This window comes from Erpetoichthys calabaricus, chromosome 18 (assembly GCF_900747795.2).
Source record: "Erpetoichthys calabaricus chromosome 18, fErpCal1.3, whole genome shotgun sequence".
Classification (NCBI taxonomy): Eukaryota; Metazoa; Chordata; class Cladistia; order Polypteriformes; family Polypteridae; genus Erpetoichthys; species Erpetoichthys calabaricus.
Window position 1 is genome coordinate 57,480,941 of NC_041411.2, and position 18,001 is coordinate 57,498,941.

At 40.6% G+C, this 18,001-nt stretch overlaps 5 protein-coding genes across 30 annotated transcripts in view; 3 read left to right on the forward strand and 2 right to left on the reverse strand.

The window, feature by feature from the left end:
- LOC127525813 (peroxisome proliferator-activated receptor gamma-like) overlaps window positions 1–18,001 on the forward strand; it is a 249,439-nt gene that overhangs the window by 228,122 nt on the left and 3,316 nt on the right. For 4 of the 7 annotated variants that reach the window (XM_051921496.1, XM_051921494.1, XM_028825104.2 and 1 more), the window contains 4 exons: window positions 13,369–13,596; window positions 13,764–13,933; window positions 14,832–14,970; window positions 15,179–15,378. In XM_051921496.1, coding sequence (XP_051777456.1) covers window positions 13,377–13,596; window positions 13,764–13,933; window positions 14,832–14,970; window positions 15,179–15,378 — 729 coding nt within the window. In that variant the 5' untranslated portion in view covers window positions 13,369–13,376. Of the gene's footprint in view, window positions 1–336; window positions 478–13,368; window positions 13,597–13,763; window positions 13,934–14,806; window positions 14,971–15,178; window positions 15,379–18,001 lie in introns of those variants that run through there. The other 3 variants (XM_028825105.2, XM_051921495.1, XM_028825107.1) reach the window with 3 other exon arrangements.
- The window catches only part of tsen2 (TSEN2 tRNA splicing endonuclease subunit), a 226,119-nt gene that overhangs the window by 166,323 nt on the left and 41,795 nt on the right, over window positions 1–18,001 (forward strand). The gene's annotated exons all lie outside the window — the stretch shown is intronic.
- mkrn2os.2 (MKRN2 opposite strand, tandem duplicate 2) overlaps window positions 1–18,001 on the reverse strand; it is a 211,981-nt gene that overhangs the window by 144,823 nt on the left and 49,157 nt on the right. The window lies entirely within an intron of this gene.
- Window positions 1–18,001, forward strand: part of LOC127525814 (E3 ubiquitin-protein ligase makorin-2-like) — a 218,235-nt gene that overhangs the window by 109,146 nt on the left and 91,088 nt on the right. The window lies entirely within an intron of this gene.
- The window catches only part of raf1b (Raf-1 proto-oncogene, serine/threonine kinase b), a 303,901-nt gene that overhangs the window by 96,563 nt on the left and 189,337 nt on the right, over window positions 1–18,001 (reverse strand). The gene's annotated exons all lie outside the window — the stretch shown is intronic.

The following is an 18,001-nucleotide window of genomic DNA, read 5'->3' on the forward strand; positions in this document are numbered from 1 at the left end:
TCTATCTATCTATCTATCTATCGTTAATTGCAGTTTTGTTGTAAAAGGCAATTTGTGTAGAATACCTCCAAAATTATAAAGACTGATTATCTTAACCACTCTACAATTTACTTATGTTTACTGTTTCCAAAGACAAAGCTGCTAATGTGACTTCTTAGGTTATTATATAGAATCAAATAGTTCTGCCTGTAAAGGTTTCTTCTTCTTCCTCTTCTTCTTCGTCTTTAACAAAAATGTTGTCATTGCGGACAAACTGGTAGAGGAATTTCGGGTTAGTAGAGTTCATAAGTGTAGTGGGGGAGGATGCAGCTCGCATTGATTTCTGCCTTTTGAGTTTACGTTCCAGTCTGGTGTTGTGATCAGTAAAAATCACTTGCTGAATTTGCTAAGAGCGCCGCGTACGTTCACGGACTGCGATTTTATGTTTCTGGTAATGATTTCTGGGCAGTACATTGGACTCCTCGTCGCCCTTTAAAGGTATGAAGCGCAGGTCATATTAAAAGCAAGTTTTTTAACTAGATAAACGGGGACATTGTAGGACCCTTTTTAAGTTATGTTTCGAAATGCTACTCACTGTTTCTCAGATCAAGCTAGCGGTGGCACGCTTGACGATCACCTAGCGAGCTTTTCTGTCACTTGACGTGTTTTCATTTCTTTTTTCAAACCACTGAAACAAGATGAGCATTCATTTGACCTTAAGGGTGTTCTTTTTGGGAATTTATGTGAGAAGTGGGGTGGGTGGCTTCATTCTTCCTTTTCCACTCGAGACGCTTGTGGTCGATTTCTGACAGGGACCTGGAAGTGATACTAACCCCGGCGGCTTGCTTCATAAAGGGAAGGCACACGGCTGCTTGCGTGTGCCTGTCTGGAAATGTGCCAGGCGTTTGCAGCGATTACGTGCCGGCGTGAGGGACTCTCTGTGACTTTCGTTTGTACTCCAAGGTACACCTGAAGGTGGCTCAACAGGTTACACTTAAAATCGCTGTCACTTCTGATGCGACAGTGTAGAGAACATAAGCGACAGGGCAACATCACTAAAGTATCTACAGGGCACGTCAACGGCAGGCATTTTAAAGGGTCGTTTCTATTTAGATTCACCCTTTCAGCGATATGAAGCACTAGTGTCTCGGGCAATCCTCCGAATACCGGTCCCAAATTATTTAACAACTCTTTTCCCATCGAGTGGACAATACTACACTGAAAGCCGCGAAAAAACATTTATTGCAAGACAATAAGATGTATTTCCAATATTTTGTATTAATTCCAGCACAACAGCTGCAACGTCTCTTAGTGGTAACGGTTCAACACGGAGCAACTAAATGTTGTAGTTATCGCTGAGCAAATGCATATAATTGCCGAAAAGATTGCGTTTGTGGCAGTTGCGCCACTGAAAGGTCGACAAGTAACTGGCGAACAGTCCACGCAACCTGTATTTTTAAATAAGTAAGCTGGTTATAACTAACCTTATTGCTCCCGCTCCTAAATATTGTCCACTCGATAGGAAAAGAGTTGTTAAATAATTTGGGACCGGTATTCGGAGGATTGCCGTGTCTCGCTGTGCCAAGTCCGATTAAGTGTTTAATCAGCTATGTCGGCTAGAAGGAACACTTCACCGCTTTGATAGTTCACTGCAACAACTTGAAGAAAATCGCCAGTCTGGTGTACAAGCGGATGAAACAATCGCTAAAAAAATAAAGATATTCCGAAGTAGCATTTTAACTTCATCAAAAGCGATAGAAAAATATGAAAGCCAGCTAAAGCAAAGCAGTATTCGACTGGTAAATGGGCTATCTATCTATCTATCTATCTATCTATCTATCTATCTATCTATCTATCTATCTATCTATCTATCTATCTATCTATCTATCTATCTATCTATGCCTGTTACTTCAGTTATTACAGTTGTTATATGTTCAAACACCAATGGCTGAAGAGTGGATAAGACACATATCCATCCTAAAATAATGGCTCTTTTAATATACTTTTCATCGTTGAACCTTTGCATGAGATAAATCTATGCCATTCTGGAAAAGGGTCTTTGCTTATGAAATTGGTTCCTTGGGTTTTGAAAACGTTCCTAATATGTAGATAAAACAAAAATCTTTAATGTATGGTATTATATTGTAAAAAATGGCACTGTGTATTTTACTTAAAATTACTGGCAACAAGGTTGCTAGTAATAATGTTGATATTACAGCAAGAAACTGGACATGAAAATAATAGTATGTACTTCACAGTAATTTTCTTAACGATAAACACGTGAAGGTCACTCACGTTCACTAAAATGTTGCCATACTTTAACGATTTTATTCCACAAAAGGTACGGTGTCGTTTCTTCCTGCAAGACGCACTGTGGACAGTGTCTGTATCTGCACAGTCCCCTGGCGTTCATAAAGGAATGGAGCGGCAGGCCTCCCGAATGGTCGTCATGTCGTCTGGTGAGTTGAGGCCGTTCTCTCCCAGGGCACATGTCTGCGGTGGCGGAGATTGGGCATTCACCATCCAAACGGACCTTGGCATTGATTAGCTTATAGGTCTTTGCTTCCATAGGTCATATGGGACCAGAACTGGAGACACTCAAAACATTATTTTTAGTGTGAAAACACCAGTAAAATTACAACAGTTTTTTTACAATGCTATAGCAGCGGGATACGAACAGATAAAGACATTCTGAATTTACCCTGTTTACATAGTGAGAGTTCTTTTAGAATCACGAGTTCATTGGTATTTCACAAATTCTCTTATCATTTATTTCTGATTATGGAACCTGCTGCGCATCTAAATAAATCTGGAACCGTTATATGGATGATCCTTTTGGGAGCCAAAACTGATTCCCTTGAGTATTGCTTTCAGAAACACGGACCTATATTTTCAGAGTACAAACATAATTATTATACATTATCAGTTAAACGATAACGTGTAAATAACAAATGCACATAAATTAGCTTGCCCAAATGCCGAAAGGTGTTTTAAAAAATTGACATATTTTAAAGCCAACTCTTCTATCCGAGCAAAGGCAGTAGAAGCCGGAGGCTATCCTGACGGCACAGGACTCAAGGCAAAAATGTCTGAACAAGAAGCCAGTCCACGCACACACCCACAAATAACTTTTCCTAATTCAATGCCAATGTTAGATGTTTTCTTCTTCTCTCGGAACTTGAAGATATTTTCAACTTCACTGCCCGTTGCCTAAATGAAAAAACTTTCCAGAAATTTGCCGTACTGTTGACCTGGTGACGAAAAGTTTAATTCAGAAAAATAAATATATCTGTAGTTTAAATCGTATTAATGTACGCCAAAAATAGTTTGCATCTTTGCCGTTGATGGATAAACTGATAGGTGTTTCTATCAGCATAAACAATTGAGATATGCTGATGTAAAATCAAAAGGATCCCATAATAACTTGGATACATCTCTGTGCGTCGTCAGTAATATATACTTAAAGGTCCTGTAGTTATATGGTTAGGCGATTCTTTTGTATGTGTATTCTCTCTGTTAAACGCCTTGAAACAAAGAGTACATTGTCAGGACTTGATCTTAGGATCTAACGATAAATAAATTATAAGTTAAACAAGTATAATTCAAAAATGATTCCTTTCGGCAATTGTATTCATTAAGAATCTTTACAGAAATAATTCCACGTGGGCGAGCTGGAATAAGCCGACCGTTACGTGGGCGAACCCCAAAAAGACTCCCGTTGGGCAAAGCGCTTGCTGTGGTTGAACGCATAGCAGTAGCTTTCATTCATTAAACGTACACGTACAACCTTATGTTCCTCTCTGTATAACAACTTTCTCAAACTGATGTGCTGTAGTTGACAGATTTGTCTACATTTACTTGCTTATGGCACTGGTGATGTGCGGTACACTGGCACATATTTAAGACGTGGATGAAAAAGAACAACTGCACCTTCTTGTTTGTTTTAATTCACTGGCACTGGGTACAACATTACACTAAAAGGTGTAATAAAATTAAACCAAACTAAAGAAATAATACAGTTTGTAGTTAATCAAAGGGTGTTGCGCGTAGGTTCAGTCTCAGTGCGAAACCGAGATCACCGAATCTCTTGTACGGTAACTCATGAATTTCCACAAATTTACGATTGCTCTGCATGGGTTAAGCGCTACGTTAACATCCACAGAAAAAAAACAAAGTCAAGCTTATTTTGTGTTGTAGCCAATGAGAAGGTAAATACTATTTACTCTGTACCCGAAAAAAATGGCATAGTCGGCTGAGCGAAAGCTGCGTATAGTTTTCAAAAAAGAAGACGCCATCAGCCTCCTTAGGGTGAGGTACCGACATCACAGCACCGCTTATGTGACGGTTCCCTTTTTAGCTGTATATAAATCAAATAACATCAAATCAAGACTGCGACTCGGGCATTGGCAACAGATTGATCGCGCACCAGCTTTACGCATATATCCACCACTCACTAATTGCAATTTGGAGCTGCGATCGTAATTATTTTTATTATTATAACTACTCATTTGAACCTTGAACTAAAAATGAGTTTTAACTTGAAATGTAAATCGATCATTCTTTCCTTCCATACATTCATCTATCATCTCCAATCGCTTATTCCAGCAGTGAATGCCAAACGCAGCCACCGAGTACCATTGTACTTAATCCTTTTCAATTCAACAATATCTGTAATCAGTCACATTTAAGTAACTGCTCCATTTTTTCTCCCACACCACAGAGGACAATGCCAGATAAGCAAGTATAGCTTTAAAGAGAGATCAAAGTACTGTCCACATCCCTATACAATGGATCGGGATATGCTTATTGATTTCTTTTAATCTTAAGCATTCGTTTTCCTTAGCAAATCATACCTTCGATTGTTTTTAAATGCATTCCTTTACAAATAAGTGTTTCTGGACAACCTCACCTTCACAGACAGAAATTAATAGAATGACAGGAGTGAAAACCAGAAAGTACATGTGGCACTTAGCTATCTAATTTAGGAAAGACTGTTTTAACAGCTTATGCAGAACAAGATCCTCCTTAGGAACAAGAAGCAATATATATATATATATATATATATATATATATATATATATATGGTGGATGACACAGGTTGACTAACATTGCAGCTGGGATCAATAGTTCCTTACCTGGCCAGGATGCCTTTAAAATAGAGGGACATAGATTGACAGGCATCCCAGCCAGTTTGGTTGCTAGGACCTTTCCCAGCCAGAAGGTCATAATAATGGAAGGACAGAGGGAGACTGCCTCCCAGGGTCATGTATTCTCTTGATAGATAGATAGATAGATAGATAGATAGATAGATAGATAGATAGATAGATAGATAGATAGATAGATAGATAGATACTTTATTAATCCCAATGGGAAATTCACATTCTTCAGCAGCAGCATACTGATACAATAAATAATATTAAATTAAAGAATGATAATAATGCAGGTGAAAAACAGACAATAACTATGTATAATGTTAAATGTTAACGTTTACCCCCCCGGGTGGAATTAAAGATTCGCATAGTTTGGGGGAGGAACGATCTCCTCAATCTGTCAGTGGAGCAGGACAGTGACAGCAGTCTGTCGCTGAAGCTGCTCTTCTGTCTGGAGATGATACTATTAAGTGGATGCAGTGGATTCTCCATAATTGATAGGAGCCTGCTGAGCGCCCTTCGCTCTGCCACAGATGTTAAACTGTCCAGCTCCCTGCCAACAATAGAGCCTGCCTTCCTCACCAGTTTGTCCAGGCGTGAGGCGTCTTTCCTCTTAATGCTGCCTCCCCAGCACACCACCGCGTAGAAGAGGGTGCTCGCCACAACTGTCTGATAGAACATCTGCAGCATCTTATTGCAGATGTTGAAGGACGCCAGCCTTCTAAGGTAGTATAACCGGCTCTGATACACTGTGTGGCAAAATCCCTATGGTGTAGCTTTCAATTGTACACCTTTAGGGGCACATGGGAGCTGTAGCCCTGATTGGCAGCCCTGCTGGGGTACCTGGGTGCTGCCTGAGGGAGCTGCTGTGAGGTAACTTCACCCAATTAAGGAGATTGCATCTGACACAGAAGCGCTTCCTGGTTGTAATTGCTGTCACACTGGAAATACTCCTGGATCCAACATGAAAGGAGCTGTTTTGCCACACCAAGGCAATTCAGAGATGGTAAAGGAGAGGATGATTCTCGCCTGGGGATGAGTAGAGGAGAACAGAAAAAGAAAAAAAAAGAATGACAAAAGAACTGTATATGTGTTGTGCATTCTGAAGAAATTGTGAAAATAATATATATATGTGTGTGTGTGTGTGTGTGTACGTGTGTGTGTGTTTGTATAAAGTTATAAAAATAAACCCATAATATTTTAGAAATACTTTTACTTATCAAAACTCATTGGATTTGAAAGGAAAACACAATGTAGCAATGGAACAGGCACAAAAGCCAAAGCAAATTGTACTGTGCCATTGTGTCTTTCTGCTCAGGCTGCTTCCTCACCTTTTCCAGCTCTTCGCCATCTGCATTCTCACCTTCCATCCCTCTCTTTCTCTGTCTCCTCAATCTCTTCTTCCTACCTCCAGACTGTAGACTTCATAGCCTCCATCAGCACCTCTCTCTGTTAGAGAGTTAAGTACTCTGAGTCTCTTTTAGCAGCTCCTGTAGGCTTTCCTTATGCCCACTAGAATCCTGGGCACTTGCTGACAGGCACAAAGATTTCTGTCCCCGTTCTCATGACTTCAATTAGTCAGTCAATTACTTGTTATCAGTCTTTATTTTATTTTGCATTCCCTCACAGTGCAAACAAGACTGTAATGAAAAGTATCAGAATATATATTCAAACATTTAAAAGTCAGAAGAAAGCAAAAAGTACAATGACCACACTAAACAGGGTGTAGATTGATGATATGATGTGACATTACCATAAAATTGGCATTGAGCATTGTTCCAGCACTTAAAAGTAGGTATAGCTGATTCAAATGTGATGAAAAAGTGAATATCTTTGGCTAATCTAAATAAGATCACTGATCATTGATGGAGTGTCAGAGATAATGTGTAAATATTGCATTATTAAGAACTTCCACCCGCTGTTGGCTCCATCTGCCCACACTGGCATGTACTCCTGTTTTATAACTGCCATCATGGGTTTTTCCCCCACCTTTTCAGTCCTTCCTCTGCTAAACCAGACAGCCATTTCCACCACAGTATATAGGACATCTTAGACTGTCAAAGAAGGGCATTGGAGACAACTGGGCAACACCAATCTGACTAAATTTGAAAGAGATCACATGGCACATGGTCCCAATAAAAAAAAAAAAATGTTCAGATTGTACAAAGGGTTAAATGCATGCTGAGCCCCCTGCATTTGGACCTCCTTGTTACCTTTGTCTGCCCTCTGTCACCCAGAATGTGGCAAGGAAGGAGTTAAGAAATATGGGAGTGTGATGAGAGCAGTAAGTTGCTAGCATCGGATGCTCCCACATGAGCGCTTTGGCACCACCGCGTCCTGCTGCTCGCCAGCCAGAGCAAAGGTCTTGAGCTTTTCTCATTGTCCACAAGCAGCTCCTGCTATTTTTAGTGGGCTGCCCACTATTTTCCCCTCAGAATGTCCTTCGGAATTTACTTATTTTTTAATTAACCGGCTCTAGAGGAAGTTTGCAACTGGATGGAGACTTGAAATAATTGTTAGAAGAGGAAAAAATAGTGATTTAAAATAGAAATGCATGGAAGCTGTAGGTGAAGCACACTGCAAAGGTGAATTGGCAGGACTTCTAACATTTGTTGTTCTTCTCGCTTTCTTGGCCTCTGAAGGACAGTGAAAATATCAGGCAGAATGCTGAGTCGAGTTCTCTCAACAGTACAGAAACACAGGGTAAGGACTACAATTCTGATAAAGGGAGCTGCTGTGTAGGGAGGTCACAATGAAAGGCGCTATATGGCAGGGTTCAGTTGTTTGTTGTTTTGCTTGCAGTCCTACTTTTTCTCCATCTCTTTCATTTCACTTGGTTTACTGTCCACTGTATTGATTTTTTTTTAATCAGAAAATGTCAGGTGGTCATTTTCTCTGTCACTTGTAGTTATTTGAGCTGAAGTAAAAAGGCAGAAGAGCATTGGCTGTGATAAGATATACCAAGTTCAAGGTGGAGGGGATGAGAACATGGGGAAGGTCAAAGAAGACATGGTTAGAGGTAGTATCAGAGGGTATAAAAAGAATGGAAGAAAGGATGTCCAGGACCACAAAGACAAAGAGGAGAAACATTTAGGGGGCAACTAGCTAACCAGGACAAAACAGCGATGATGATGATGATGATGGATGTCTCCCAATTCTCAATCAGAGAGTTGTAGCCAACCCCATGGCCCAGGAGCCTTATGCCTTTTTGTTATTGGCTGCCATGTTTAGTCTTGTAAATTAAATACAAACAGGCGTATTGTTTGTATTTTATTACTAAAAGTTTTTACTGATTCAGCTCACTGAGGTGTCATAACCACAAGGACAAAAAAAAAACAGAAAAAAGGCCAGCAGTTAACCAATGACAGGAAACAAATCCTTTAGTATCAGCCCCTTTCCAAGCTGGACACGGCCTAGTAGTCAAGGCTGTTCCAGTGTGCTGATGTCACAACCTGGCCTGCTTCTGGCCTGTTTCACCCTCTCTGACCGGTGTGTCTTCATAAGTGTCTGCGTCCACGCTTTCCCTGTTCACAGTGAGTTTCAAAGCCTGTCTTACACTTCTGTAAGCAGCACTTCTCCAAGTAAGATGTGCTTAGTATGGCTTTCTCCTTTACAGGAGGAACTCTTCCCAATCGTCTCACTTTCTTTGAAGTCCAGGGTGCCCTAAACCTACTTCATTCTGCTTTATGGACTGTCTCTAGCCACCACATGGAGTGGTAGATGTGGTTGGGCACCTTACGCTGACTACACTCCTTACCTCACTTGAGGCACTTCCTAAGCAAGAATTCAGAATTCACTAAATTTCCCAGATTTTCCAGCTTGGCCTGTGGCATTTCAACCCAAAGGTTTGTTCAGTACCCCATGACATTCAATATGGCAGGAGGAACTTTCTATAAAACCTTGTGGTTCTTTTGTATTAGTCTAGGTCCATCTTGATTGAGCTCTCATTTGTCTGCTGTACAGTGGAACTGCATGTCAGATACAAGCCATGTCACCCTTAACCTTAACCTTGATGTGTCATCATCCTCATGTTATGAAGTAAAAGTAGGGATGGATGTCACCCTAAGTGAGATTTAAAAGCACTTTAGACTATGCACCGACCAGTGTGACATGCCTGGGGTTGGCACTCTGTACGTGTAAAAAGCATTGCATGTGGTGTTTTTTTCAAGAATATGTGCCATCCATTCATCCATGCATTATCAAACCCACTTACATCTAGAAAGGTGCTATACAAATGAAAGCTAACATACTTGTTTTACTGTCTTTAAACTTCATCTTTTGAATATCATGGTCTGAGGAGCAAAAGGTGGTCTCTGATGTCTTTTGGAATAATTGTTCGATAGCATGACATGTGGCTCCCCCTTGTGTGCAGCTGGTGGGCCTGACTGCTCCATCTCTTTGACTTTTCTGGCCATTTCTTCTATTACTCAGTTCGTCTCCATTGGGTCCCTCATAGTGAATGTTTATTGTTTCTGTCCTTGTCATTGTCTTTTGTACATGCTGCAACTCCATATGACTGCCTAGTGATAAGAATGGAACTACATAACCTGCAGTTTCTGCAGTTCATTTGCAGTTTTTACTATACATCACCTCTTTACAAGTGTGAATCATCATGATTAGCTCACCTCTCTTTGCATTCCTCGCAGTACTTTGCACTTTAAAAAACTTAAATGATGCTTCTTCAGGTAGGTCAAGATGAAAACATGTGCATTGTCATAAGCTGAAATGACTCTTTCCAGAAAAGTGATTTTTGAAAAGCTTTCCTTCCTCCCTGTAACAAGCTCAGCGTGTAAACACTTCCTCTCTGAAATCTGGTGGCGCTCCTCCAAAGCTGTTAGGGGCCTTGAAAAGCTGCACACGTCCAGGAAGTACAGTAGCACAATGAGCACTGTGGGTCTTGCACACTTTCAGTCACACTCCTCACTGTCTCTCACCCTGCACACACTCAGCTTGACATTCTTAATCACATTCCTCATTGTCTCAGTTTACATGGAGCCATTTCAGCTAAACTCACATGGTGTCTCACTACGCATCTGCACACTCTAACTTGAACCAGTCTCTACAACACTTTTCACACTCCTTGATATCTTTGTTCACATACAGTATGCACAGTTTGAAAGAACTGAACAGAAAGGTCACAAAGGTTGCAGATCCTCCTGTACAGTCTCATTTGGACCAACTTCTGCCTAATCTCAATACTTGCAGTCCCTTACCCAGTGCACACTCAGTTCTAATCTGCACACTCACAGTCACTCCTTAGTCTCCCACCCTGTGCACATTCAGCCTCGCATTCTTACAGTTTATGTGCACTTGTCTTGGTCACACTCTACAGTGTCACAGTGGATACTTGCACACTTTCACTTGAACCACTTTCTCTCTCACTTTACACACTCATCAGACTCCTCGATGTCTCCTTTTATATACAGTATACTTAGCAACTGTCTAGAATATCTAACTATGCACATGCACACACTTATATTGACCATTTTCTGTCACACTTTTCACACTCATCACACTTCTTGGAATCTCTGCTCATATACATTATGCCCAGTGTAAAGGAACTGAATCGAGAAGTGAGAAACACTGTCACACTAATCACCCTCCTCTGTTTCTTATGTCTACCTCAGTACTTCCAGCCACACTGTACACGTTCACACTCTGCACCTGGACAGTTTCATTTGGATTAATTCCTACCTCATTTAACACACTCAATCTATCTATCACACTATCAATCTATCTATCCATTTCAATCCCCCAGTCTCTCAATCAGCCACAATCATTCAAACTTTACTTGTTCAGCTACATTCATTCCTCACTCTCTCACTCTCCAAACACTCTGTCACCCTCTAGTCTTAGACACTTTATTCTTATAAACATAACAGCCTCTCTATCTCATAATAAACACTCATATTCTGAATCTGCACACTCAGTCACTCTCATTACAATTACCATGTACAAATTCTCCTGCACTCAGTCTCTCACTTAACGTTTCATACCATTCCAAAGTCTCCCAGTATACACACTCACACAGTCTATGTAGTTCACACTTTATCCCACATCTCAGTGTCACATACTATGTACTCAGTCGCGCTCCCCTGTCTCACAAATGCATCCTCAGACACATTTTCTCTTGCATAATCATGTTACACTTGTTGTAATACTTCTTATTCTATACAGTCACTCCTTCCCTGTGTGTCATTCTGTACACACTCATTCTCATTCTGGACTCCCAGTTACACTCCCTAATCTCATTATTTAAATTCTCCATCACACTTTCCTGACTCTTACTGCACTTTCTCATTCTATGCCTCTTACGTTTAACACTCCATAGTCCCTTAGTTGACTCTCCCTCCACATGCTCTTCCACAGTCTCCACACACCTCTTCAGTCCCTCAAGTCATACACCCTTGTCAACAGCCGATTTTCACTTGCATACTCGGTCACATTAGGTTGTTTTCCCTGACTGCACTCATTGACATTCTTAACATTTGAATCTCAATATCATACCTTTCTCACCATGTCACACTATTCAAAGTCTCCAGTCATAGTTTGGGTACTCATACACACGCTTCAGTAGATAATGTTCAGTCTGGATTTGCTTAGTCATAATTGTCACAGCCTGAAACTCTGCTCACTATTGCTTTGTGCTTGTGTTGTCTCTCAAATTGTGTACTCCTCCATTTCACTTGGCACACTGCCCTCACATTGTCAGTCTCACTCAGACATTTCTCAGTCTTGATGCACACACCTCTGCTCTTACACTTTTTCTTTTCATTTATGCATACAGCCCATTTATGCATACTTGCTCCCTCACACACATGCCTGTGTTTACACTTCATCCACAAATACCATATGCACATTCATCTACACTCCTTTAGGCGAGATGTATTTGGTGAAGTGGTTATCACACACGCTTCAGTTCCCACTCTGGTTAACAGCTACCTTATCTGGTTGGCCACTTTGAGGAGCCCAGGCGCATCTGTGGAGAGGGGCTCACTCCTATTTTTAAGGTCCTGGTTACACAATGGCAGCACACATAATAAGAGTGCTGCTCGCCACTTGATCCTTATCTCCAAATAAAACTGTCAAAGGTGATTGGGCCAGCGCTCCTCTCAAGCCTGGGCACTTTTGATGCTATTTGTGCCCCTTGCTACCTACCCTGAACAAGAATGTGCCAAATCCAAAAATAATACCGGCAACAGATTTCCTTAAATATACCCGAGGAGCGGTGAGCTTAAGATACTTCATGTTTTGACCACTGCGCTTTGTGCCCAGTCTGCATCCTCCTGCCCTTTGTGCATGCCATTCTCTTCGTATGTGACCTCTGCATTAGTAGGACAGCCTGTAAGACAAACGTTCATTCTGACCTCTCAGGGAATCTCATATACAGTAGAAAAAGTTGCACAATCTTCATATCACTGCTTCTTGAGTCTGAAATTGGATGTGACGAGAGCCTTGCATATGATACAGCCATCCCTTAGCTAGTGCTATCACCTGGGGCAGTCTGGAAAGCCCAGGGCCATCTTGAGCATTGTGCTTCAGCCACACTTGCATCTGCCAGTGACACCTGAGTCAAAGACACATGCCACATGCAAGAAGTAAACTCCTCTCTACACTGCTGCTTTGTTGTGACCTGCATTGTGTCAGCATGGGTCCCAATTTAGTCTCAAGAAGTTTATTATCATGTGTACATACCAAAGTACAATGACATTTTTACTTGCATGTCTCCTCAGAACAGTTCACTAAAATACAATCTAAAAATTGATAAAATGTAATTCTTGTATTCCAGATTAATAGCCATAAAATAACATTTGCTTTGTTTACTGTTTGGTAATTAATTTCACAAGGTCATCAGGCAGTGCCAGTGCCCACAAACTGTTAGATGGAACAGCAGAGGCGCTGTAGCCACTCTAATACTGAACCTCTCTTTGACCATGGACTTTGCCAGCAGCCTCAGATTATCTGATGGAATGTGAATAGTGCTGGTGCCCGTTTAGTATTGAAAGCTTCATTTGGCTGTGGCCACTGTCAGGGTTCCAAAATCATCTGGAGTTTGAGAGGTGCACTTGGTGCCCAATCTGCATCTTCATACCATATGTTTTTGCCTTCTATTCACAATGCTGAAGCAAATCAAATAAAATCTTGTGAGCAATGAGCCATGCTCCAGCTGGTTAGTCAAGACAGAATTGAATACCACCATGCTGACTGCTGCTTTCTTATTTTGATTTTTCTTTTCCAGGTGCAGCCATGGTAGACATGCAGATGCCAATTTGGCCGGTGAGCTTTGGGCTTAATCCTATGGATTTGGCAGAATTGGATGAGCACTCCCACCAATTTGACCTCAAGCCCTACACAACCGTGGATTATGCCAGCATTTCCAGCCCACCATATGATGGAAGTCCCCCCCAGAGGATTGAACTGACAACTCTGGACTGCAAATATGACTGCAAAGTGCAGGACTACCAAAGTGTGTGAAGCCATTTTCTAACCAGGGGACAGCAGGGAAGGCAGTACGAGGACTCGTATGTCTTCCTGGCATCCTATAATTTAGGTGGGGAGGGAGGGGCTGCTGGACATGACAGACCACTCTTTAAAAGCTAACTTGCCCTGTATGTCTCTCTTTCTCTTCTAAAGACACAATAAAGCTTGAACCCCCATCTCCACCGCAATACTCAGAGAAGGGATTTCTCTACCCCAAACTGCTCGATGATCCCACCGGCTCCACGTTGTCAATTGAGTGCAGGGTATGTGGCGACAAGGCCTCAGGTTTCCATTACGGTGTCCATGCCTGTGAAGGATGCAAGGTGAGAATTTATTGTGCTCTCCAAAGGGGTCATTTTTGGCTTAGCTTGAACGTAAGAGATCATTAGGGTATTTTTTTGCATGAGTTAAAAAAGTCACTAATGAAATTTTTGCAAGGGGTGATTTTGCACCCTTTTGTTGTGTTCCTTTCCGTAAACTGCACTTCCTACGCTATGAACGGAATGAGCACCGTGAACTTCATGTGCTGTCTGTCACCTCTAACCACATCCTCCATCTTTCTGAATTTCTGAGACAACTGGTAGCGGCTGAGACTGGGAGTGCTGGGATTGCTAGTGCAGGTCATTTGTTCAAGGGGCTGTCACAATGAGCTGCTGACTTTTCTGTCTGTATAAAATTTAGGAAGGAAATGGTCTCAGACCAGAAGGCAGTCGGCAGATTGGTAGCCTAGTCAACGCTGCCAGTCTGACACCTACTGTACTTGTGCGGTTTCGTAGTGCAGCGGACTTTGTGGGCTGATGCAATAGACATGAATAGTTTGATCAGCTTCAAGCGCTGGAATGAAGTCATTGTCTGTTAGGTCATTTCCAATAACAGGGACTTAGAAAAAAAAAAAAAGATAAAATTAAATTTCACTTATACAGTATATAGCATTATTGGTTATTAACCATGAATATCTACAAAAGAAACCAGCACTCTTCATGTTGAAGGTCTTTCTGTTGCATTTGTCTTCACACACTTCAGTTACCCAGTATAGATAAGTACAGGGGTCTCCATCTGTGCAGACTCCACTAAACAGTTCACAGTGGTTCACGGGGAGCTTTTCAATTCAACTCCCAGTCACCTGCCAGTTTTTTTTCCAATTTCCAGAGTCTCCTTCTGGCTTAACAACAAATAGCCAGTTTCACAGACCCCAGATGGTTTCTGCTGTTTTCCTCACAGGGTTTCTTCCGCCGAACAATCCGCTTGAAGTTGGTTTATGACAGGTGTGATCTGCACTGTCGCATTCACAAGAAGAGTCGCAACAAGTGTCAGTACTGCAGGTTCCAGAAATGTCTCATGGTCGGCATGTCACATAATGGTAAGATATTTTAAGTTTGAATGCACTGAAGATTGCAGGTACATCATCAACCCAGGTCTAGTCAAAACTTGTAAGGGTTAATATCCAGGAATTGACCATAGAACATCTGTTGCAATGGATGTAGTAAGTACCTATGGAAGAAGCTTTGAATTAGCCACTTTGGTGGTTTGGGCAGTGCTGAAGTGACATGTATCTTCCTCTTCACCAGCTATTCGATTTGGTCGAATGCCTCAAGCTGAGAAAGAGAAGCTGTTAGCGGAGATCTCCAGTGATATTGAGCAGATGAATCCAGAGTGTGCAGACCTCAGGGCTTTGGCCAAGCACTTGTACGACTCATACCTCAAGTCCTTCTCTCTAACTAAAGCTAAGGCGAGAGCCATACTGACTGGAAAGACTGGAGAGAAAGCCGTGAGTAACCGTTAGTGATGCATCAAGTCTCAAGTATGACATGGCTGCTTTCAGCACTCTGCTAACTCTTCTTCAGTTTGGTTATGCAACATCCAGCCTTTTCTTCAACTTGTCCCAACCTGTATCTTCACTCTGCTGTTCACTCTAACACTCTGTCTAGTCTTTAGACCATTTTGTCTTGTGTTCACTCCTTAGATATTTCTGCATCTTCTTTTCCTTCATGTTTGCTAAAATCCCTTGGGTTTCACTTGCTGAAAGGTTATGTTGATACAAGGCCCACAGAGATGGACTTGCTTCTATAAACATGATGTAAATATTCATTTCTTTAACATTAATTATAAAATGGGGGCTCCTTAGCTAGACGGTGGTCATAGGAGGAAGCATCTAAGACTGAATTTTCACAAACATTAGGCAGCTCTTCTTCACACAGACACAGATGTGTGATATAAGTTAATAAGTATAATGGTAGACAGTAGTACTAAGGCAATCTTTAAATATCCACTTGATTATATTTTGCAGAAGTTAACAACTGACAACCTAGATTGGGCAAAATTGCTTGTTCTCCTCTATCCTGTTAAGTTCTGATAACATGCAAATATATTGATTCAATCATGTAGCACATCTCATTGCTACTCCTGGTGTTAACTTCCAAAATGTTTTTAAAAATCTAAGTCAAAATTTGCCTTTTTCAGTAAATCCACAAAAAAAGTCAACCTAACACTGTCAGCACTTGTAAATTGATTAGCATTTAGAAATTAAACCACCATTTTTTGTATCTTCTAATGAAAAACTACCAAACAGCTTTAGACAAAGGAACTTCACTTAAACCAGAAATAAAAATAGTTAACAGATAACCATAGTGGTTTAGCAATACTTCACATTCTCTTAAAACTGGAACACTGTAAACATGACTGCAGATGGAAAGTAACAAAATGGCAAGTTTGCTAGTCTACTTGTGCTAATAGCATTCAATAGTACAGAAAAACCTGTTGACTTTGTTTATATTGTTGTTTCAGACTAATATAATAAAGTAACATAAAATAAAATAACATAAAAACAATCCTTACATTTTTAGTTAAAGATAAATGGATGCATTAACCAGATTTACCCAGGATAGGTCCAACTACCATTTAATGGTAAAGAAAAGCCTTTCATTTTGTTTGCACTGATTATTGATCTAAGCTAATTAAATAATATAAAACAACCCTTGCTTTATTTGAAGAAGTTAATTAAAATAAATTAATCTGATTATTCAAAGACAGAGCCTACTTCCATTTTAGTATCAGTGAATTAAACAAGTAGAAAATGAATAGGTCTTTTACTAACGAGGTTCATCAAATTATTCACCCCACATAAATCATGTTGGTAACAGTAAATTTCATCTGTTAGGCAAAACCTAATGCTTGTCCCTAAGATTCCATTTCAAATATTTTGCTAAAAATTCCCTTGCTGTTGTTTAATACTTGTTTGACACCTTTATCCAAGGTAACTTACAACATCTGAGATGTAATTGGTTATATTTACTTTGTTTTTTGAGTTGAACCACAGGCAGGTGAAGTGACTCGCTCACGGTCACCGTGTCAGTAGCAGGATTTAAACCCACAACCTCAGGGTTGGAGGACCAAACCTGTAACTTATATACACCACCATCCTTATTTACTTTTTGTTTTAAAGCCTGTTTCGAAATTAGCAGAGCGCACCCCATCCTGGGTTTGTTCTTGTGTTTTGATTCTGTATCTAGTGAGCCCCCCCGCATCCATAAAATTAGTTGAAGCAGTGAGAGTAAATGGTTGGATATTATTAGGTGTTTCCTTCTGTCTAAACAAAGCTCTTCTTAATTACTCAAAAAATGACATCTAAATCATAATTTAATTTAAATATACTTGTATACAGCACACTCCAGCCTCTAAATGCTGCTTCTGATATAATCAATCACACTATTTTATTGCAGACATTTGAAAATTGTATGGGATGTCAAACATGTTTATATGTTCTTTCATTCATATTCTGGACCCAGTTACTACAGTTCATGGTAATGGACAGTCAGAACTCTTATTTGCACATTGAGAAGATTAATAGTTTCAAGTAAGCGGTACTATGTCCTTCTGTCTGTCCATCAGTCTTTTTCAGACCTGCACATTCCAGTTACAGTGCTGCAGGGAGACAAAGCCATTCCAGGCATTAATGAACCCTGGTCAGGGCTAACCCCAGTACACAGCACAGTGTCCTCTCACCCCACACTCATCCATGCTAGGCTAATTCAGTCACCTGTCAGCCTAAAATTCTTCTAGTCTTTAGAGAAAACAGCGGTTCTTCTAGTAGGTGTCAATTCCACACCTAATGGTGCAGTTCTGTCATCTGTTAATTCAGAGGACTTAGTCTGGTGGGTGTTTAGGTTTTTATTTTTGTCTTTCCTTTAATATATCAACTCACTTTAAAACATTTGATGTACTATTATTCATAACACCTATTCAATTTATTTTTATGTAGCACACTGCCAATTTTAAGCCCAGGGTGCTGTACACTTTTATAGCTATTTTATTGCTAAAATAATTTACAAACTAACATGCAAAACAACATAGTTCTGAGCACAAAGCACCAAACCTTTATAGATGTTTCACAG